The sequence below is a fragment of the Pan paniscus genome, chromosome 8, assembly GCF_029289425.2.
Source record: "Pan paniscus chromosome 8, NHGRI_mPanPan1-v2.0_pri, whole genome shotgun sequence".
In the NCBI taxonomy this organism is placed as follows: Eukaryota; Metazoa; Chordata; class Mammalia; order Primates; family Hominidae; genus Pan; species Pan paniscus.
Window position 1 is genome coordinate 116,778,974 of NC_073257.2, and position 23,068 is coordinate 116,802,041.

Here is a 23,068-nt window from a genome sequence, read left to right on the forward strand (position 1 = left end):
GGGCTGTGGACACTCAGGGGATGGTGGAGTACCATGACAGGAGCTGTCAGGGAGGACTTCCTCAAAGAGGTGAGGCTGGAGCTGAGGCTTTCCTCTGCCTTCACCCAGCATGCCGTTTTTGTTTTTACCTATTTCAATCCCTTTCCACATCTGGGCATGATTTTCATTTGCACTTATAATCTTCAACCCCAAATATTTTCCTTCCTCTCCATTTGTGATTAATCTGAAAGTAGAGGGTAGACAGCAGAGGAAAGATGCCCTCAGGTGCAAACTCGTGCCCCATCCCTTAAAGGTAGTGAGTGATAGCCTCTTTTTGGAAAGCACGTTGGGCAGCAGAGACTGAATCAGAAACTTCTTATGTCCCACTAACAACAGGGAGAAAAAAAGTGTTGTAGAGACTTGCATGCACTTTGCCTTCCTAAGAACTCTCATGTACTGTATATCTTCTTTCTTTGTCCAGAAACTGGCTGCTCCAGCATCCCTCAGCCCACACTCTCCTTTCCTTTCCTTTTCACAGCATCTGTGTCTCAGGGATGTGCAAGAATATAATGATTCCTGCTTCCTCAGCTGGTCTCATCAGCTCTTCTCATCCACTACACTGAGTTCTGGCTTTGATGGCAAGGAAAGGGCTCCCTCTGCTCCCTGAATGTCTGTCTCCATGCCTGTACACGCTTACATGTATGATGGGGGAAGAGTTTTGGATGCTCTCCCTGCCTGCTAGCTTTGCCAAAGCTATTGAATTAAGCAGGCAATTTCCTCTCACTTTGTTTCTCTGTAAATTTCCCAACCATATGGTATGAGGAGAGTTCTTGGATTATAAATAAACAACACTGCTCATAAATCTCAGGATTTTTGTCTTTCCCTCCAGTGGGAATAAATAGAAAGCATATATTTGTAACTTCAGAAAAATGTGTTGGAGGAGAAGATAATGTCTCCCTTTATATACATATATAAATATTTTTCTTCCATTTCTCCTTATGCAGAGTCCCTTTTTCCTGGGAGTTTTCTGGCCAGAGTCCATTTGTTTTTTATTACTGCCATTTTCCAACCTGGAGGTAAATTGTTGCTCTAAGGCAATGTGATAATAGCCACATGGGCCTGGCCAGATTGCACTGACCAGATGGGTTTGGTGCATCTTTTCTGCTGCTGGAGATGTCAGTTCCCCTCTTTGCAGGACACAGACTTCCTCACTGGTCATATGGCAAAGGAATTCAGGGAATGGGAAGGATCCACAAGACCTTGGCCTTAATAAAGAATCACAATATTTGGCAGCCATTTTACCTGATTTCCTGCCACTAAAGCTACAGCGAATCAGCTGGGCATGCTAGCCACCAAGGACAAATGCCAGGATAGGGGCCTGGGACTGGAATGGTTGAGGCCAGGGGCAACTCAAAGAAGGCATAATTTAAAGTGTGAGTGCAGCTTTCGATCTGAGGGAAAAGCGGAGTGTTGGTGCTGCAAGGTCAGTGAGAGCAGTTGTGTGTTTCAAGAAGTAATGAGAGACCACAGTAGGGATGGGGCAAGTGGGCAGGGGTCAGCCAGTGGTGGCCCACAGGCCAAATGTAGCCCACTTCTTGTTTATGTATTGCTTATGAGCTAAAAACAGTTTTCACATTTTTAAATGGTTGAAAAAAATCAAAAGGATACTACATTGTAATACCTTAGAAATAAGGTGAACTCAAAGTTTAGTGTCCAGAAATAACATTTGACTGGCACGCAACTGTACTCATTTACTTACATATTGTCTATAGCTGCTTTTGTGCTATAATGGCAGAGTTGAGTAGCTGTTACAGAGACCATATGCCTCAGAGAGTCTAAAATATTTGCTTTCTGGCCCTGTACAGAAAAAGTTTACTGTCCCCTGGTCTAGAGTACCAGGAATTATGATGGGAATTATGGAGAGCAAGCTTAGGGCAGGTGATGGGTTTAAAACTAGGTGCTGGACTCTAGCATGCTGGGCTCACTCTTTTGGGTGCTGCTCATACAGTGAAACTCATTAGGGGCAGGTCAGTTCATTTAATGTGCAAAACGGAGGCAAAAACTCATCCCTGAGAATGTCAAAGCAATAATACTTTCAGCTTTGTTAAGCTTTGGGAGACAGGGATTTACTCTCTCAGTCTGTACAAATGGTAACAGTCTGTGGGCCTATCATGTTTTCACCCCGTCCTAGGGCCCTGTCCTCACACAAAACAATTATCTGATAATATAATTCACATGAAGTCATTGACTATTTAATACCTTTCCCAGAATTTTGTCTTTTCCAACAATGATCTCAAACCCAAAGGAATGAATATTTAAAGACAGACTTTTGGGCACCGGACAGATTGTTGCGGAACATTTACGAGATGGGAGGCTTCTTGCATCAAAGTATATACAGCCTCTAAGAGCAGTTCCACTAAAATGCATAAGATGCTTCAAAAGACAATTTTATAGATAGTTGAAGTTATCAATGTACTTCTCTTTAAAAGCAGGATAATTTTCACATTGAAAAGCTGTATGTTCATCTAAGATTTTAATTTTGTTGGTACGATTCCCCTGCATCCAACCCTGACTTTCTCTTACATTTATAGTTTGGTAAACTATGGAATGGTAGAGGAATTTTAGAGATCAATGATAGAAACTGGAGAGAAAGTTTGATTTCATTTTTCCTTTGTGAGTGCAGAATATAGTCTTTCTTGCAAGTGAAGCAGTTGTTGGGTGGTCCTGGGAATGGAATGCTTTGAGCAAGTCCTGCTCTGGTCGCTAATGAGTTGAATGGGTTGCCTGGGGGTAGTCCCACATATGCTTGCCAGCCAGCCTTTGAGAACACACATTCAGATATCTGCAGCCCATACTGACTTCTCACATTCACTTAGTCCAGCTCATTCATTCTAGTGGAGGTGGAAAATAGAGTGTTAAATCTCCATGATTGCACATCTGTTCCTTTGCACCCTTGACAGAATGGCTTAGGGTAGGTTTGTGGTGGCTTCTCTGTAAGGCTTCCAGTTTCTTTATGGAGTATTGTCTGAGAGCCAGTGTGGTATCTGAAGAACGTGAGTTCTAAAGTCAGGACGACCTGTTTTCAGACACCCACTTTGCCACTTACCACATCAGGGAATTTTAGAAAATCTCTTGGTCTCTCTAAGTCTAGTTTCTTTATTTGAAATATTGGGATAAAAGTAAAAATATCTATCTTATTATACAGTGCCTAACACAATAGTTTGTTTGTTTCCTTTCATTGTGGTATTCTGAGCATCTAGAATAGTGTCAGGCAAGTTATAGGCACTGCATGAATATTTGGAAAATGAATGAAGAATAAGGACTCAGCAAATTGTATTTCTTTTTCTTTTGGTAGGTACGGTATGTTTCCGGGTATCTCAGGTTAGCTTAAAGTTTCCTTGGGGGCCATAAGTAATTAACTGCTTTTTTATGTGTGAGATAAAATGCTAATTTCAAAACCCTGGAACCTCACTGTTATATTCCTGTGGCAGGGACTGATTAGATATTCACTAAACCTGTTTCCTCTTCATCCAGGGCAAGAAACTAGACTACATTTGTCAGCCTTTATTCATTGACTGAAATCTGGCCCCTGGAAAGAGGCTAGTAGTGATAGATGCCACTTTCATACCTGGCAAAAACACTTCCCACATTTTTCTTCATGCTTATTCATTTTTGGACTCACCAATTCAATTGAGATTTCCAAGATCTACAGGAGAGCAGAACCCTAATGTGAAAGGAGCCTGGGTCTCGAAAGCACTGCATAGAACAGAGCCCCTATTTTCCCCCACATCACGCTGCTGGCTCATGTTGGGCTATGATATGAGTGAGAAATACACTAACATAGTGTTAAGTCACTGAAATGTTGGTATTGTTTGCTGTTGCAGTTAGTTGCTTCAATGCATACAATCTCCAAGATGCATGTCCAGCCCTCCCATTCCTACACTCACTTTATTCTCTAGCCTGGATGCCTATTTACTATTCCCAAGATATGCTGTATTTTTCTAGCATCTAGCATAGCTCTCTTTACACCATAGGCACTCAGTAAACATCTGTTGATTGATTTCTGGGCCAAAGAATGAAGCAGCAGCTTCCTATAAAATGTAAGCATGTTTTACATCAGACAGACTTGATATTTCAGAGGAAATATTCATTTAAGTGTTCTTCTCTACTGTGGGACTTAGTATATAGTTTTTAAACAGAGAATTCAGCTTATCTGGCACATTAAAACTTACAGACTCACACACATCCTTTCAGGGAGATTCCTGCCATATAAAAGGAAAATTCAGCTGTATGGAGTTCTAGATGTGTTAGAATAACATCGCAGGTAGGCTGCATCCAGGAGAGAGGGTTTCAGGCCAGGGATGTATGAGCTAGCAGTCAATGTCAGGAGCCTTGGAGAAATGGAGCATCCATGCCAAGTTTTCCTACCTACATCCAGTGCTTCATATGCAAACAGCCTAACTTTCCCCATTTGTAGAAAGCTGCACCTAACTTTTCTTTTGTGCTCTCACACCTTGGATGAATTGCATGGCCAATGTTGATAACCCAGAAAATAACAACTACTTAGCTTTCTGTCACTTCCACAAAGTAGGTCAGGAAATGGAGGGGAAGTGAATTACTCTCCCAGACAGGGGTTATACCAGGCAGATAACTGTACTTGCTCAAAATTGTTTTCTTTTATCCATCAGATATCTTGAACATCTTGCCATCATCCTAATGCTAAGATAATAATAATAGAAGGCATTTATTGAGCTGAATGTGCCAAGCATTAGGTCAACATTTCCTTTACCCATCCATCAGCTGCCATTGAGTGCTGTGACCATCTCCAGAGGTTACCATTTTCCTACATCTAGGATGGCCAATGCCTAGCTGATATGGGGCACAAAAGCCCAGCTCTCTTGCCTTACAATGGGACACATATGTGGTGAGGTGTCTGCCCCAGAGCCTCCCTGGGGATTAAGCTTCACAGGAAACCACATCCTTGTTTGTCTTCTGCTTCTTTCCAGTCTTGCTTCCCTTTCTCCCATTAGGTTTTGCCTCAAAGCACTCCCACCATAGTTCTTGAGCTTCCAAATCCCAGACTTGGGCTCTGATTTTAGGGAACCCAGCTTAGGATGTTTTCCTTTTTCCTCAAAGTTGGTTTATAATGTGCTACAGAGGTGCTGGCTCTGCTGGTTTCTGTCAATGATAACAGAATTCTCTCAGGCACTCAGGTTTGGTATCTTTAAGATATCTTTAGCTGTTCCTTCTTCTTCACCTCTGACTATGCCAGTAAACAGATTATGCTTCTTCTACCTGTCTTTTATTGCTTGCAACCTACAGTCATCCAGGATAGTGAGATGGATTCCTGACAAGTCTTTCTACCTCTGGAGCATATGCTTCACCAAACCATCATATAAATCACTAACAGCTTAGTCCTTTCAAACAGCCTTTATATTCCTATCTCATTTCTTGTAAGACAAGTTCAAGCTTCTTAGCAGATATGTAGGAGCCCCCACATAATCTTATTCTACTGATCTGAACTTATCCCCTCTTATGCCCGTGTAAGAACATTTTATGGCCTGGTGCGGACGCTCACGCCTGTAATCCCAGAACTTTGGGAGGCCGAGGTGGGCGGATCATGAGGTCAGGAGTTCAAGACCAGCCTGGCCAACATGGTGAAACCCCATCTCTACTAAAAATGCAAAAATTAATTACCTAGGTGTGGTGGCACGCACCTGTAATCCCAGCTACTCGGGAGGCTGAGGCAGGAGAATTGCTTAAACCTGGGAGGTGGAGGTTGCAGTGAGCTGAGATGGTGCCACTGTACTCCAGCGTGGGCGACAGAGCAAGACTCTATCTTGGGGTGGGGGGAGGGGGGCGGGGAAAGAACATTTTATTATCTACCCAGTCTCCTTAATTACCTTCTGAAAATACTTGCATTTTTCAGGTTCCAAGCCTTTGAGCATACTCTTTGTCTTCTGTTGACCTTCCAATACTCAACCCTCTTTCAAAGCCTACTTTTTTCATGAAGTCTTCCTTCCTTTACTTTGAGCTCCTCTATCACTAATAAATGTCATTGTCTTCTTCATTGACATTGTCACCATCATCATCATATTAATAATGGCCACCATTTATTAAGAGCCTATAATATGCATGACATTGTGATAAATACTGCATGTGCATTGCCTGCTTGAGTTATCAAAAAACCCTGGAAAAACTTTTTAGATGGTTTTGCCCATTTTATAGATGAGAAAACTGAAGTTCAAAGAGGGTAAGTGACCTGGTCAAGATCACACAACTATCTAGTGGTGGAACCAGGCATTGAAACCATGTCTGTGACTTCGAAGTTTGTGTACTTAACCGCTCTGGTAATATATTCCATTTGGCTTAATTGCTTCCTACTCATGTATCCCTTATTTATTTATTTATTCATTAAAGGTACTTATTGAGTTCCTGCAACGTATCAGGGAGTGTGCCCTGGAGACTTAGTAGGGTCCTTGTCCTCAGAGTTTTATCTAATAGCACTCTTGAGCCCCTTTCCTAACTACCATCTCCCCCTCAAACCTTCCCCTCACCTACAGTCTCTCCAGGAGAGGACTATCTCTGAATTTCACCAATGTGCTATGTCGTCTTGCCCAGCCTTTCCTGGTGGTCTTGTTATTAGATTTAAAATGATGTTTTTCAGCCCTTGGCTTTCAGGCCTTGCTCATGCCTTGCTTTCTAGCTATCTAGTGAGAGACGGTCTTGTCTCCCTAACACCATATTATTCTTTCTGACAGTGTTCCCATTGGTGCCTAGATTAGGTGATGCAGAGGCTGGCAAACCTTTGAACAGCTGAATGCTTACTCCAGAGACATTGCCCTCACTTAGGCAGTTTTTGCAGGACCTCAGTGGCCTCTCAGTGGTGACAGATCTGCATCTTTGGAGCATAGATCTGCATTTTGGAAGGAGCCAGAAGCCATTTGGAGCTTGATCAGATGCATAGAATGTTGGGGATGGCAGGGACTTTTGAGATCATTGATTCCAACCATCTCATTTTACAGAGAAAGAGAGTAATCAAACTGTGAAGCATTGTTTTTGGTTGGAAACAAAGAGTGTCTGTAACAACAAGACTAGAAACCCAATCAACCATAACTCATGGGGCTTGCTGAATGCTTAAGTGTGAGCCACTGAAGATGGCTGATAGGACCATGTTGCTGCCAGTCCTGATGATTGTTAACTGCCTGAGATACATTCTGTTTCTGACTGGGACTCTGGCTCCTGTCAGCACCTTGACTTGCCCAGTTGAGCACTCTCTTTACCCAAGGGAGCACCCATCTCTGGAAAAGTGCTGAATTCCAGTGACTCTGAGAGGTCATGGACTTGAGGAATGTTTGTGTATGTTGAGGGGAGTGGGCTGTGAGGGACAGGGTCCTTGAGCCAAGGCCCTTGCAGGCTTTTGCATGGATTGACCATGAAAATTGCTGTCTTCTCTTTCCAGTTATACTTTTTTCCTTGGCTTCTGCAACCTTCTTGTTCCAAAGACTCCAGAACCAGTTATCTGAGATAAAATATGTTTTTCTGTTCAATAGTCAGATCACTCAGATGATAGGAAGTGGCTGTCTTCATCTTGTGAAGTCATTGTTATTTTCTAGAGGAGAAACAGGGAATGGTGATAAGACAGTTGTAGGAAGGAATGAAAGCCTGTCAAGAAACTAAGCTGATTCTTGCCCTGTGCTTTATGTAGGTTTTCTCACTGAATCCTCCTAATAACACTGCTTGATGGCAACTATTATGCCCATGTTAGATATGGGGAAACTGAGGCATGGAAAGGTTAGGCAGTGTTTTTGGTGTTGTGTTGCTAGTAGGTAGGAGAGCAGGAATTCTAACCTAATTTTGACTCCAAGCATTCTCCTTTTTATACTTGTATAGCTTTCCAATAGGAAACGACCATGGAGACCCCCTGAGCAGGTGAATCAGTGAAACCCTTGCCATGTGATACTTTGTGAAGCAGATGCTCAATTACCATTGTTTAAATAAATGGTCGGGCATTGAAGTAGAGCGCATAGAACTTGGAATCATATGACCTGGGTTCAAGTTCCAGGATTGTCATTTAGTCAGTCACTTAACGTCTCTGAGTCTGTTTCCTCATTTTTATGACAGAGATAAAATATCTATGTCAGAGGGTCATAGTGAGGATTCAGTGAACTGCTTTAAGAGGAAGTGTTTTGTATAAAGCACTATGCAAATGTTAGTTACTTAATGCCACAGTGATTTAGGGTGACAGTCTTCTGAAAAATTAATTACAGAGTCTAAGTGTCTGCCAGAGTCTTGATCCCTGACCTCAAGAAGCTTATAGTTGTGGTGAGGTCAAGAGACTATGGAAATCAGAGGGGACAGGGCAAATTGTGCTGTAGATATATAAAAACAATAGAAAACCAGAGAAAGGAAAGATAACAGAAGAGCACGGTAGATGAGAGGGCTTTACACAGGATCCTGGAGTTGAACTGTAAAGGTTTGAAGTGAGAGGAGATTTGCGACTGGGCATAGATTTAATAATAATAAAAAAAGGCATGTTGTAAGTTACAGTCCTCTTGGGACCCAGGAGTTGTTTGGCATAGAGCAGCAGTTCTCAAAGTATGACCCAGTGACCCCTGGGAGCCTCCACGACTCTCTTCAGAGGATGGATAGAGTCAAAACTATTCTCTAATAATAATAAAATGTTATCTGCTTTTTAAACTCTTATTTTCTTATGAGTGTACAGTGGAGTTTACTAGAGGCTACCTGGCATATTTGATATTATCACAGATTGAATGTAGAAACAGATAAAAGAATCCATGTATCTTCTATTAAACCAGATATTAAAGAGCTTTGAAAGAAAAATTTGAAAAGTAAAAGAATGCTAGTTTTGTCATGAAATTGTTTTGTTTTGGAAACTATAGTTTTTTAAATAAAATTATGTTATTTATATTAACATGTAACAGGGTTATTGTTATTTTAAAATGAGTCAATATTGTAAATTTTTCTCAGATGTAATTTCTGTTGTAATATGTATTGCTAGATATTACACACTTGAATTAAATATCTTGGGGTCCTTAGTAACTTTTAAAAGTATAAAGGAGTCCCGAGTCATAAAAGTTTGAGAACCAACCACTGTTAAAGACATTCTGGTATGGAGATACAGTAAAGGTCTCAGATTTTTATCACACTTTGGCGTCAATATGTATGTCCTTTGGTATCTTAGAACATCTATGTACAGGAATTTCAAGATGATAATGCCCAATGTTGCAAGCATGCAGTGAAACTGGTACTTTTATACATTGTTAATAGAAGTGCAGATTGGCCAGAGTATGTCTGTAAGGCACTTTATAGCAAGAGCTTTAATGATAATTTTTATCCTTTGAACTAGTAATTGCACTTACATGAATCTATTCTAGGGAAACAAATAATGATACATACAAATATTTATGTCTGACAACACACATTCAAGTTATTTAATACAAGATTTTGGCTAGAAACTGACCAACTGGCCAGAGAAGATAGTTAAAGTAAATTATGATGCATTCATACACTGGAATGTTGTAAGGCTTTAAAATAAAATGATTTTTTGAAAAATATGTAACAATATGTGGAAATGCTTACAATATTATGTTAAATGGAAAATCAGGACCCAAACTCTATAAATAATGACCCCAAATTTTGTAAACACACAAGAGTTAAAGAAAAACACACCAAATTGTTAACTGAGTTTTTCTATATGATGTGGCTATCTTGTGTGTTATTTTTTTTTTTAATTTAAGGGTATTTCTACCATAAATTTTCAGTATTTTTTTTTAAAAGACTCTAGGGTGTGACATTCCTTTTATCCAAGGCTGTGGTAACCAATCTACTGAGCCAGCCCATGTCATGTGGGTTCAAGCGCACGCTGCCTCAGATCTTGAAAGGGACACTTCTCTAAGAGTCACTGTGATAGTTTAAGGCATATTCTGTGACTTGACAATACATCCGACTTCTAGCTAATTGCTTTTTCCTGCTTAGCCATTCAAAAGAAAGCTTAAAAAATACTGAGATTGTTTTTCATGCCCTACTACTCGGGTCTGTTGTCAAGAAGTCAGTGTAGAATGTAGGATCCAATAGGCAATTGTTTTAAATGATGTGCATGTAACACAGCACAGAGAGCAGAGCAATCACTCCATAATTTTTACAAAGGAAGAGATAAATGAAGTTTTAGGTTTCTGGACCCAAAACGAGATGAAGTTACTATAGTGTTAGAGGCTCAAAAAGGAGAGCTGTAATTCACTCCTTGGAAACTGGGAATTTCCTCTTCTTCTTGCCTGCGTTGGAAGACACCATGTATTGGAAGACTTTAGCCCTCTTTCTATTCTGGATGGCCAGTAGGACAACTGGTAAAACTGGTCCAGCACAAAGGAGCATCTGCTTTGCTATTAGTTTCTCACAGCAGAACAGTTTCAGTCAGAAGGGAATCTGTCTGAATGTGACTATTTCAGTCCCTGGGACATATTTTCTCAGTTTGAGGATTTACCCTGCATGGCATTATTCAGCATGATTTAGGGGTTAAAAGAGACGTCCAAGGTAGTCCCTTGACTTCAAAGACCTTATTCTGTCTGGAGAAAGAAGTGTCATGCACACAAAGTTAAATAATGGCATAAAACAATAGCAGAAAAGAGAAAAAGATGTGGTCCCAGAAAGCCGATACGATGCTCTCTGAGAGTGACAAAGATGCTGAGCACTGGGAAAGCAGAGGCAGGTGAGATGAGAGGCTCCGTCGGGGAGGATGGCAGCAGAAGGAGACACTCTCTTCTCTCCCGGGCTGAAGACTCTGGGAGGGGAGGTATTTGCATTTATTGAAAAGTGATTAATGAAAGCATTGAGTGCCTTCCATGTGCAAGGCATTGTGCTTATTACAGAAAAGGAAAATATTTAAAGATGAGTGGGACACAGAATTTAGTTTCTTGAGGGTAGGAAGGTGGTCTGAAGGCTCTCTATTTATTCATGTTCCTTCTTTGGGCGGCTGCACATTTTATCCTGGAGGTTTCTGGATGTGCCCAAACAGACATAATTGTGCACATGTCACAGGGCCCCGACTGGCTCTATGTAATTTTAAAGAGAAATGATAAACATATTTATTTTTTAGACAGTGATGCCTTGCTAAAACTGTCCAGCACCTGCTAGTGTAGGCCTCATTATTTTTTTCCCCAGGAAAACTTAGTGGAAAAGTTGGGTTCGTTTTCCCTGGACTTTAATTTGTTAAGTGTTGGCCACCTGCTGGAGGCTATCTTTGATTACATGTAGCAGGCCCCCCATCCTCCCATGTGTCTTTTGGTAGCTTACTGCTGATATGGTGGGAATGAGATGGCGTTAGCCTGTCCACTGGGGGTTATGTAGCTATAACACAGCTGCTGTTTGCCCAGAAATGTGTGAGGCAGTTTCTCCTCCTGTGATAATATTATTGGTCTACCGTGGTGTTGCCCAACAACAGACAGTGAAGTGAACCCTCTGATAGTAGGGCTATATAAGCTTCACAAAAGCCCTGAGAAGACAACATTTAGATTCCCATTGAGCAGATATGAAACATGAGTTTATATAATTAGTCTGAGGCTCCACAGACTGGATTTGAATCCAAATCTCCTTGACTCTGAAATGAATCCTCTTGTGATTCTTTTGGTCTGCCTTTTTGAATGCAGAAGCTTATCTGTAACTGGGTTCTCCTACAGATGTGTTAATTTGTTGATTAACATTGTGACTGTTTGGTAACAATCACTTTATTGCTATGATTTTTAACTACATGAGTCATACTTGGATGCACTTTTGTTTGAAAACATCTCAACATTACAAGTAAATTCAAGTGCTTCTAGCTACCTAACCCCAGCCCACCCCGGTTCCCTACCCAGTGGTAACTTCTATTAGTAGTTTTATATATTTTCCACTAGATTTTATATGTATTTGTTTACACACTTATAAACTTAATGGAAATGTATTGCCTTGTTGTGTCTGGATATACTGTGTGTGTGCAATATATTTAGTATTATGTCTTAGAGACTTTTCAGGTCAATATCTCTGGTATCTGTCTTACTCTTGAATGCTGCTGTATAGTACTGTGTGTGTGTGTGTGTGTGTGTGTGTGTGTAATACGCTCTATTTAGCCTTTCCCTGATAATTGTTATTCAGTTATGTTCATATCAACAGAGATGCAGTGAATTATGGGCTGTCATACCTTCTCATGGGCCTGTTTGTGCACTTTCTTTTCCCTGGAGGGCTTCTTTCCTTCCCTTACGTGCATGATACAAATAGGTCTTTTGCTTGATAGGTTAGAGTTTTTGGCATTTTAAAACCTAAATATAACAACTCACCATCCTATTATCTGAACTGAAGGTCTTCAGTGAGAACTAATGTGTTCACACCAAAGAAAGAAAGGAAAAGAAAGAAACTGAAGATCTGAATATTGGCCCAACCCCATATACTTCAGCCTCTGTCCTACCTGAGACGTGTGCTGGGAAGCTGCTGCTGGTGGGTCTACAACTTATCTGATCTGAACCATGAATTCTGCATGACTGGTCTCCAAAGACAGCAAACCTCCAATTTTCCGCATTTAGAACCTGTGATGGCTCTCATTCAAATAGTGGGGGCAGGAGGAAATAGAGATGAATTAATTATCCTGTATCATTGTGCCTCTCTTTGTGAGACTAAACAATGCAGCCACGAGTCAGGTAAAAAGAGGTCAGGGAGAGCTGTGTAAGCTTCTGCGTTGGCATCAACCTTCCTGTGGAGTTTCTGAAGCAGAGGGTGGGGCAATACCCACTTGGAGAATGAAGCTATTTAAATGACTTACTTTTGGCTTGAGGTCTGAAATTAGTTAACTGGATGGTTATTTGTGGTCAGGCTGGGCTTCTGCCATTGCAAAGATACAGATTAATGTGACTTTGGGCACTGGCCCTAAAATGAGGAGTGGAATAGGCCAGAGGGGAACATTAATGCTTTTCCATCACAACTCTCTGAGAAGTCTTTGGTCTGGAGCTGTGCTGTGGGAACTCCTGACCCTGACCTTGGAATGGGCTGCGGTTCACCACACACCAGAGCACCTAATAGCCTATGGTCTTTGATTGTTGACAATCCTCAGTGTATCTCAGTGGAGTACACCTGAAGGAGCTGCTAGTGGGTGCTCCCCAAGGCCTGGCACTTGGAAACATAGTTCTATCTTTTGATTCTCCAGGCAACTGGGTCTTATCATACACTTATGGTGACAATTGGAAACAGTGTCCACAGATCCTTTAATGATTTATTGGGTATCCGTGTGCCTCACCCCTGTTAAGTGTAAGTAGTGCAAATCAAGAAAAAGAAAACAAGGTGATTTCCCTTGAGGACAATACAATCAGGGGTATTCATAAAAATGACAGCCATAAGCATTTATGGAACAAGGGCTTTTAGCAGATGCTAAGCTAGGTATCTTATTACTCTTCATTGAATCTGAATAACAACAACCCTATTGTCTGAGCTGAGGTTCAGAGACATGAAAAGCTTGCACAGCTAGATCTGGCTCTGAGTCTAGTTGTCTTTGTACTACTCCAGTCTTCTTGTTTTCTTTATGTAGAACTGTGTTCTGCACTTTCAGAAATTAAAAAAAATTCATTTGTGATTGTTCTTTTATGAAGCTTTTAGCAATTGCTGAAAATATCAAAAGCACATATGTATATTCAGAGAATAAATAGGGAGCTCTTAGGTGCAATTAGTGTAAATGCAGAGGAGGGTGTGGGTGGGAATTATAGGAAAGATCTTTGTAGTACAATGAGTACTGGAGCTGGGAGTCAAAAAGGAGACAATCTGAACATTGGAGGCAATGGTAAAGCAAAGCAGGTAAACTACGAAGGCCTTGAATGCCAGACAGAGGCAGGTGTTTGACCTGATGCGGCAGCCAGGCAGGGAAGGATGCTCTAGGGTATCAGAGATCCAGGCAGAAATCTTGAGAAGTTGTCGTAGAGACAAAAGCAGGGTGAGAACATGACTCGGGGGTGGGATAGAGGTAGAGGCTGATATTCTCTACCTCTAGCTGATACCAGCTAGAGCAGCACCACCAAATCATACCCCTCCTGCTTTTGCAAAAGCACCCTTTCATTTTGCTATTGTGCTTGGCTTGTTTGGAGCTGCAAAAGGGCAGAGTTGAGTAGTTGTGGCAGAGGTCCACAAAACCCAAAATATTTACTATCTGGTTGTTTTACAGGAAAGAAAAGTTTGCCAACCTGAGCCAGAGCTACTTTAAATGGCCGGAAAGGGGAAGCAAAGCACAGTGTGCCTAGCCCATGTCAGATGCCATGGTTGATAAATATATGCAAAGGAATGAGCCAAACATGGCAACACAGAAGTTGCTGAGAGGAAAGGAACAACTACAACTGTGGTTGTTTGCCAATTTTAGATTGTATCCCTCAGACGGCAGGCCACTGAGGAGATGACTTCTGACTGGTGAAAGATGCCAGGGTTAATGATCCTTAATTTTGCAGAGCTCAGGGGCAAGAAGAGGAGAAGAAATGAGGAGAGGACTGAGGACCAGGGTGGTAAACACCAGGAGAGGGTGCTGACTGGATAAGGAAAGCCATGTGCTCACCCAGATTGAGAATATCAGATGGCCCCGTGAGAGCTGGCAGAGTGTCTGTCTCTGGCCAGAACGAGGCATTAGGACAGGGAGGTTGAGCTGCAGTTCAGCTCTACTGAGAGGCTGACTTGGCTGCATCGACTGGATGTCTTTTCTGTTTTTTTTTTTTTCTTTTAAAATAGCCCATATTCTTATTGCCACCAGCCTCTCCCCGAGAAGATCACTAGAGGAGTAGTGAACTTGCTGGGTAGGTAAAAAGCATACGGTAACTCACACCTCCACTCCTGACTGAAATTGTCAGTGGGAGAGTGGCCCTGTGGGAATGACCAAGTGTATGGCAGGTCAGACGGGGGGTTCCTCCCACAATGTACCAGTCCGCACTAAGTCCTTCGGAATGCCTCTGGATGAGACGAGAACTCAGTGAACAGTTTCAGGACTCAGACTAGGAGTTGATGTCATAGAATAGTCCCAAGCACCTCTAGGAAGTTGAAGAGGGAGGATGTCCAGTCTGCCAGTCAGCATCAGGTACCTGGAGAGTAGCGTGAGTGACAGGTAGCTGGCAGGACCTGCCAGATGATGAGCAAGTGCCTGAGCAGGCGGTGAAACCAAGGAGCAGTGTCTCTTTGGAGGTACAGCCTCCTTGGAGAAGATGTTGTCCATAGCCAGTGAAGTAGAAGTTATGCCCTGAGGTGACCCACACAGAGACGTCACCCCAGAAAAACTTTTCTTCACAAATACACAAGAAGCCACGCATAAGAATGTTTGTTGTAACATTGTTTATAATAGCAAATTTAAAAAAAATACTTCTCAGTGGTTTGAAAGGATAAACAGTGGTTTATTCATAAGCTGAAACACTAGATAGCAGTTAAAGTGAATGAATGACCACTAGGTTTGTAACACGGATACATCTCACAAGCCGAATATTGGGTGAAATAAGCAAGCTGCTGAACATATATCCTATGTGATAACACTTATATACATGTAGAAACACTCAAAAAGGTTATGTGTTGTTTATGCACACAAACACTTGTTAAATCTAATAGTGGCCAAATGATGGGCATTGCATTGTGTTTTTCTATGTGCTGGAAATAATTAATAAGAAAAAAAGAACAAGGGATAGAGACACACATGTGTGTGCACACACATGTGACAGTGGAGTGGGGTTGGGGTAACTGGAGCCAGGGTACAGGAGCCAGAGCCCCGTGGCTACACTGACCTCATGCGCCACCTTCCAGGTTAGTTGTGTGCACTGAACAATTCAGAATGGTAACTGGCAGAGTGCCAGGCCTATGCCTGGCTCAGGGCACTGGTGTCATGGCTGCAGTGTTCTGAACATTTCAGTCTTATGAACCTAGTGTCAAGATTTGGGAGGCTAGCTTTAAAATTGATGAGATGAGCCTGTTTTCTCTAAGTGACCCCACTGGCTGATGTCTGGAATCACAAAGTAGAGAGGATGGTTTGCTTTCTTGTAAGAGCAAGTTCTGCCAGCATAAATGTCTCTGGCAATGGGGCTGAGACCTCTCTACCATTTGCCCCTCACCCCAGGCCAAGTGGCCCCACAGAATGCTGTGGTCAGGGCAGTGTGCAGTGGCCATCCTGAAAAGGACAGAGTCGAGGGCACTGTTGGTTCCATAGGCTCCCAGGCTCCCTGAGGTATCTTCATCAAATAGGACTTGTTCCTCTGAGACCAAATGAGCAGAACCTGCCAGAGGCATGGAGGAGACTGAGACATAGAGGGTGTCCTTTGTTGGGAAGTCCCTCTTTTCAGCAGCCACTTTTGGAAAATAGCAAAGTCAGTGTTAATCTGTCATGCAGGTTGTGAAAGTGAGACCATGTGTGATGATCAGCGTACTATCTTTTGTGAGAGTTATTTGGATTCGGGAAGGAAGTTTGTTGTGACTTCCATCAGTCCTGCAGGGAGCCCTGAGAATTTAGCTCTTCTAAGACTTTTGCTATAGATAGTATGAGGAAAAGATGATAGTTGGAAAACAACTTAGCATTGTGTTGGTGGTTTAATAAAATTTAAGATCCCATAAGGGACCTTAGGATTATGTAAGTAAACCTCTTGTGTTAATGATGGAATGGAGCTTGACAAAGATGCTTTCCTTAACCAAACTTGAGTTAGGATCCTCTGAGCTCTTTTTTTAACTAGGCTCCCCTGCTTGGGCATGTTCTCAAGAGTCCAATTTTTTAACAAGAATCCGTCTAAGTCAGGTTAGCCAGAATCTCCCAGCCTCTGTTGCTAATCAAAGTCCTCATCCTCCACTATAATCTAGGTAATATCTGATCACCCTGGCCTGCATTCAGCAAGAAACTTGTTAGATTAGTAACAAAGAATTACCCTCCCCTGTTAGCAATTTTTCATCCACTGACCTCTCCTCTGCCTCTGATAAAAAATTCCCACTTTTCCTTGTTCTATTTGGAGTTGAGCCCTGTCTTTCCCCTACTGCAAAATCCCTTTGCAGTAGTCTCTCTACATATTGCAGTAGTCCTGAATAAAGTTTACTTAATCATTTTAACCAGTGTCAGAATAATTTTTTAACAGCCTTCGAAAAGTGGCTTGTCCAGGGTAACACGTTGAGTGCATTTGAAAATCAGCTCTACAGTCTCGACTTCTAGGCTCCAGCTTCAATATTCTTTCTCCACACCATGCTGCCTTTATGCCTTCAAGAGTGTAGAATTAAGAAGTAATTAACTCTGTAAAATATTTTACTTGGATTAATAAAAATGCAAATGACAGCCTCTAGAGATCACGGTCTATCTCCAGTCTTGCACTGCCTAGGATAGTTGCTCAGGGTGATTTGTCATTTAACCTTAATTCTACTACAAGTGAATTACAGACCCTTCCCTAGGACAGACCTTGCTAGACTGTACCGTCTGCACTGTTGTGCTAGCATCCAAAGCCTCAAGCGTGTTTTCTAGGCATTGTTTGCTGTGTGTTGAATTACCACTAGACATCAGTAGTTGGTTAAAAACTTGTGAGTAGGTTTGGACAATCTCATTCATCCATTCATTCTTACAAATAAAGACAAATTAAAACAATACAAAAACTATTACTTTCAGCAGTTGCTTTGTACCAGGCATGGTGCAAGACACTGGAGCTGTTAAAAACATGGTTCTAGTCTTCAAGGAGTTACAGCCAAGGAAGAGATCCCAGAATAAGGACAGTGTAGCCAAACCAATAGGATAAATGCTTAAATAGAAATGCGTACAAGATAGTACGGGACCACAAAGGAGATTGTGATTAATTCCCCCTGGGAAAGCTGGAAAAGGGTGATGTTGGAATTAGATGTTGAGGGTTGGAGGAAAATTTGCCAAGTAGAGGAAACAGGGATGGATAGTTCGGACAAGGAGATGATGCGTACAGCAGCAGAGGGCCGAAAGTTTAGCGAGGCTGGAGAGAAAGGGCCAGAGGAGCAAGTGGCTGGGAATGGGTCCAGAAAGGGACGTTGAAGCCAGATTTCACAAGACTTAAGCTTGGAAGATTCAGCTTGACAGTGTGCATTGGGCAATTACTACCAAGGAGTGAGGTGGACAGATCTGGGGTAGAAAAATAGCCTGGTAACAGCATGGAGGATGAATGGGGGAGGGAGAAGACTGGAAGAAGAGCATCAAATTGGGGGATCGTTGAAACATGATGATGTATGAGCCACAGCATTGGTGTGACGATGGAAAGGATACCAGGGGTCTAAGTTTTTTAGGAAATAGCATTATTAAGACTTGAAGAGTGATCTGCATTGTAGAAAGGCAAGGAGAAAGATTGGGAGTGATTCCCAGAGCTTCTGTGCCTGCAGTAGACAAGAGTCAGAGAATAAGTCAGCTTTTGGGGGACTGATGATTAAAGTTAGTATAACTCATGACCATGTGGAGCCAGTAGCCTAGGGAGGGGTTTGAAATATTGATATTTGTTTATTCAGTAAACGTGAAACGTGCTGAGTGTGCATAATGTGTAAAACTTTGTGCTGTACATTTTGGAGAAAGGAGAAATGAATGAATGCCTCTTCACTTTTGTTTATTTTTTTTAACATTTTAGTATACCTGCATTCTGTTAGGAGGTTTCCCATGTCTTATATTTTTGTAACCTCACAAATGCCTCATGAGACTAAATTATCCCCATTCTTTTTTTTTTTTTTCCGATACGGAGTCTCACTCTGTCACTCAGGCTGGAGTACAGTGGTGCGATCTCAGCTCACTGCAACCTCTGCCTCCTGGGTTCAAGCAATTCTTCTGCCTTAGCCTCCCAGAGCTGGGACTACAGGTGTGTGCCACCATGCCCAGCTAATTTTTATATTTTTAGTAGAGACGGGGTTTCACCATCTTGGCCAGGCTGGTCTCAAACTCCTGACCTCAGGTGATCCACCCACCTCGGCCTCCCAAAGTGCTGGGATTGCAGGCGTGAGTCACCACACCCGGAATCTTCATTCCTCAGATAAGGAACCTGAGGCTCCAGTGGTGCAAATAACTTACACATGGTCATGCAACCAGAGAGCTATGGATGTAGAATGAAACAGAGATTTTGCTACACCCAAAATTCATGTTCTTTCCTCTTATGAAGGGAGTTTTGTGATGTTCTTTAATTCTCTGAGGAGCCTACATTGTGCTTGGGGAAACAGAGCATAAAGAAATCAATCGTGGCACTATTGAAGAGTTAGAGAAGAGGCATGTACAGTGTGCCTTGGGTGCCTAAGGATGGGGAAATCTGTTCTGGTGCAGAAAAGAGAGGAGCGGTGATTGGGAGGAGGGCTAGAGAAGCTTTTACAGAGGAGGTGCAGGTGGGTGTTTACACTGGGCCCAGGGACCAGGAATCTGCCAGCTTGGATGAGGGTGGGGGTGACTGTTAAGGGTCATCACATTGGGAAGGAGGCTGAGGTGGGAGGATGGCTTAAGCCCAGGAATTTGAGGCACAAGCCATCGGGCTGATGTGATGCTATGATTGTGCCACTACACTCCATCCAGGCTAGGCAACAGAGTGAGCACCTGTCTCTTAAAAAAAAGACAAAGGTTATATAGTTTTAAGTACTAAGCTTCTGAAGCTAAGCTGTTGGCCAGGGAAGCACTGATTAGCATTAGAAGGTGGATAAAGGCTCAAAGCAAGGGCTGGGGGTGGTGGTTACTAGGGCATCAAATACCAGTTCAAAGCAAGGCTCAGAGCCAGAGTTGAGAACTGAGATTGTGGCGGATTTCAGGCCCCTATAAGGTCAGTTGAGTACAGAGAAAATGCATTGACCTCTGTGCCCTTCTAAAGCTTGAGTTGGAGAAGTTTTGTAAGTCTAGCCAAGGACAGTGATGACAGGAAGAGGAGGTGAGAACTGATGATACAGGTGGTGGAAAAAGGGAGGGAGGTCTCTGTGGGCCAGGGTTTGGGGACAGGTGAACAGTATGGCAGGGAGGTCAACTACTTGAATCCCACTGTTTGGCACCCTCTCTCCCTCCTCCACCATGGAAGGCAGGATGGAAAGAAAGGAGCCTCTACTTCTGGTTTTGGCATAGGTCAGTGTGCTGGAAAGGAGGAGCAGGTAGCCAGCAGGATCACTGGAGTGATGAACCCCTCCCCTGTAAGCAGCCCAGTGCCATAGGCTTTTCACCCTGGACACACCCACATCATTGTCCCTGTGTAAAGCATCCAACCCTCTGCCTGGTGTGGTCTCATTTAGCCATTGGACCCCATAAGTTTTCTGGGCACTTCCTACCCCTCCAAGGGTCCCTTGCTTCAGGCTCAATGGAGTGGGTTGAAGTTGGTTGTACCCTGGTGATGACCTCAGGAGACAGCTGACCATGCTCCCATGGCCTCCACACACAACTCCCATATAGAGGGTCTGCTGGTGGGAACTTGTGTGCTTCCACAACTCCACACAGAGCTGGGGTGGGGTGGGGCGGGGCTGAGCAGCATGAGAGTCAGGCAATCTCCAGCAGCTCCTTTCACCAAACAACTTCACAAAGGGCAAAAAAGTAGGTCCTGAGAAAGGCTGGGAGCAAAGGGGAGCACGCTTAGGTAGTAAGCAGATGCATTAGTCTAATTGCTCTTCTAAAATTAATGGGGCTTTTTATCTCTGAAGCACTCATATGATTCAGGAAGAAAGATGCTGGTCAGTCGAGGGAGAGCCTGGCTTCCCTTTGGACATAGCTGCCCATTGGTAAAATGATCTCTCCCTCTCTGTTTTCTCTTTTACCTGCAGGTCGACAGATTATGGCACCACCTATGAAAAGCTGAATGATAAAGTGGGTTTGAAGACTGTCCTCAGTTACCTCTATGTCAATCCAACCAACAAAAGGAAGGTAAGAGGCTGGGTCAGTAGGTCCTGAGCACTCCTGCTGGGTAGCTGTGCTGATTAGGGCCAGAGGTTAAGGAAAAAACTCAGTTGTCATGGAATCATTTACAGAGGTCTGGTTTATATGCTGGGAACTTCATAAACGCTGTTTGTAATTCTAACAACAAGCTTGATAGTAATAATAATAATAGTGACAGCAGCAGTGATAGTAATGCCACCAGTAAAACTATGTACCTATGTCTTATCTCAGTTATCCTTACAATGAATCTATGGGATAGAAACTATTATGGTCCCCATTTTGCAAGAGAAGCTCAGAGAGATGAAGTAACTTTCTACCCTGAATCAGATGGTGGTAAGTAACAGATCTAGAATGTAAGCATGGGTTTGCTCAGCTTCAGAGTTGAGTCTTTCCACAGCCTTCCTCTTGCTGGTACATCTTTTGAGAACCCCTTACTCCCAGGGAGATTGTTTCTCCCACGTGAAGGAAAGAAAGGCAGCTCCTGGCTTCTTCAACTTGATCCTGAGCTGCTTCTGAGGCAGAGGGCAGACCAGACTCCTGTGGCACCTCTGCTTCTCTGCTTTCCTCTTGGTTTAGCAGCCAGGATGAAATCATATAAGGTCAGACCTTGGCCATGGAAATCTACTGAGAGGAGGAGGCCTGGATTCTATGGAACAATGGGCAGTTTTAGAAAACAAATACTGCACCATATATTATCTTTGGGGAGATGTGCTCTTTCTCCAGCTAAGAAAGCACTGCTCTTTAGAAACGTAGGCAGACATGATTCAAATACATGCACCAAAATGACCATATTAAAGGTCATTTTAATATTTCTAAAAGGCTAAAAAAAATGGCACCACCAAGCTCTCCTCTTGCAATCTGATTTGCATTCCCCCGTGGTTTTGCCAGTGCTTTCTTCCTCAAGGTAAGCTCAGGAGCGAGCTTCAAACCATTGTGCGGATGTCTCTGATTTCTAACATGGTAGAGTCCAAACTGTGGCTGAGAATTATGACTGTTTATGCTGCTCAGAGCAGAACAGCTTTTACCTGAGCCACTAGCAGAATAATGTGCATCCATAGACTTTCTCCTCACCTCCACCTCCAGTGCCCCTAAGTACACCCAGCAAAGGGAGGGAGCAGAATTGTTGACTTATGGTTCAGCATTGGTGATAGATAGCCAAAGGATCCAGTTAGCTCTAGGGACTCTCAGGCCCTAGACGGTGCCCACTAGCCAAGTGCCAAAGCTTTGATCATCAGGCTGGCTGTTTAGGCACCTGTTATTGATTTTATTTGAGTAGTTTCTTTTTTCTTTGTCCCAAAGCATTGCCATTTTCACATCTTTCAGTATCATTATTTAAATTATTGGATTTTAGAGCTAGAAGAAAGCACAGATTTCACCTAGACAAGTGGTTATTAATAGTTTCTTTTAATTTGTTTATTTTAAAATTAACATATAACATTGTATGTATTTATATTGTACAACATACTGTTTTGAAGTACATATGCATTGTGGAATGGTTAAATCTAGCTAATTAACAAATGCGGTAACTCACAGTTACTTTGTGGTGATAATACTTACTATCTACTCTTATCATTTTTCAAGAAAACAATATATTGCCATTAACTATAGTCATCATGCTCTACAATAGATATCTTGAACTTATTCCTCTTATATAACTGTAATTATGTATTTTTTGACCAATGTCTCCCAAACATGCCTCCCCTTTAACCATTCGACCCCTGTTAACCACCATTCTATTATCTAATTCTGAGATTAACTCTTTTAGATTCCACATATGCGTGAGATCAAATGGTAATTGTCTGTCTGTGTCTGGCTTATTTAACTTAGCATAATGTCTTCAGGTTCATCCATGTTGTCACAAAAGGCAAGATTTCCTTTTTTATGGATGAATGGTATTTTATTGTGTCTACGTACCACATTTTCTTCATTCATCCATTGATAGACACTTAGGTTGATCTTATATCATGGCTGTTGTGAGTAGTGCTGCAATAAACATGAGAGTGCAGAAATCTCTTGGACATACTGGTTTCATTTTCTTTGGATATATACCCAGTAGTCGAATTGCTTGTTCATATGGTAGCTCTATTTTTAATTTTTGAGGAACTCCATACTGTTTTCTATAATAGCCGTACTAATTTACATTCCCACCAACAGTGTGCCTAACAGTTTTTGGACTGCAAGTCTTTTACACATGTGATTAAAGTTCTAGGCGGCCTCTCTAGAAATAGGCCTATG

At 42.3% G+C, this 23,068-nt stretch overlaps 1 protein-coding gene across 1 annotated transcript in view; it reads left to right on the top strand.

Annotated features, from left to right (window-relative positions):
* The window catches only part of SORCS3 (sortilin related VPS10 domain containing receptor 3), a 616,732-nt gene that overhangs the window by 252,313 nt on the left and 341,351 nt on the right, over window positions 1-23,068 (top strand). The window contains exon 3 of the mRNA XM_003825558.7: window positions 20,722-20,821. Within this exon, the coding sequence (XP_003825606.2) occupies window positions 20,722-20,821 (100 nt within the window). The remainder of the gene's footprint in view (window positions 1-20,721; window positions 20,822-23,068) is intronic.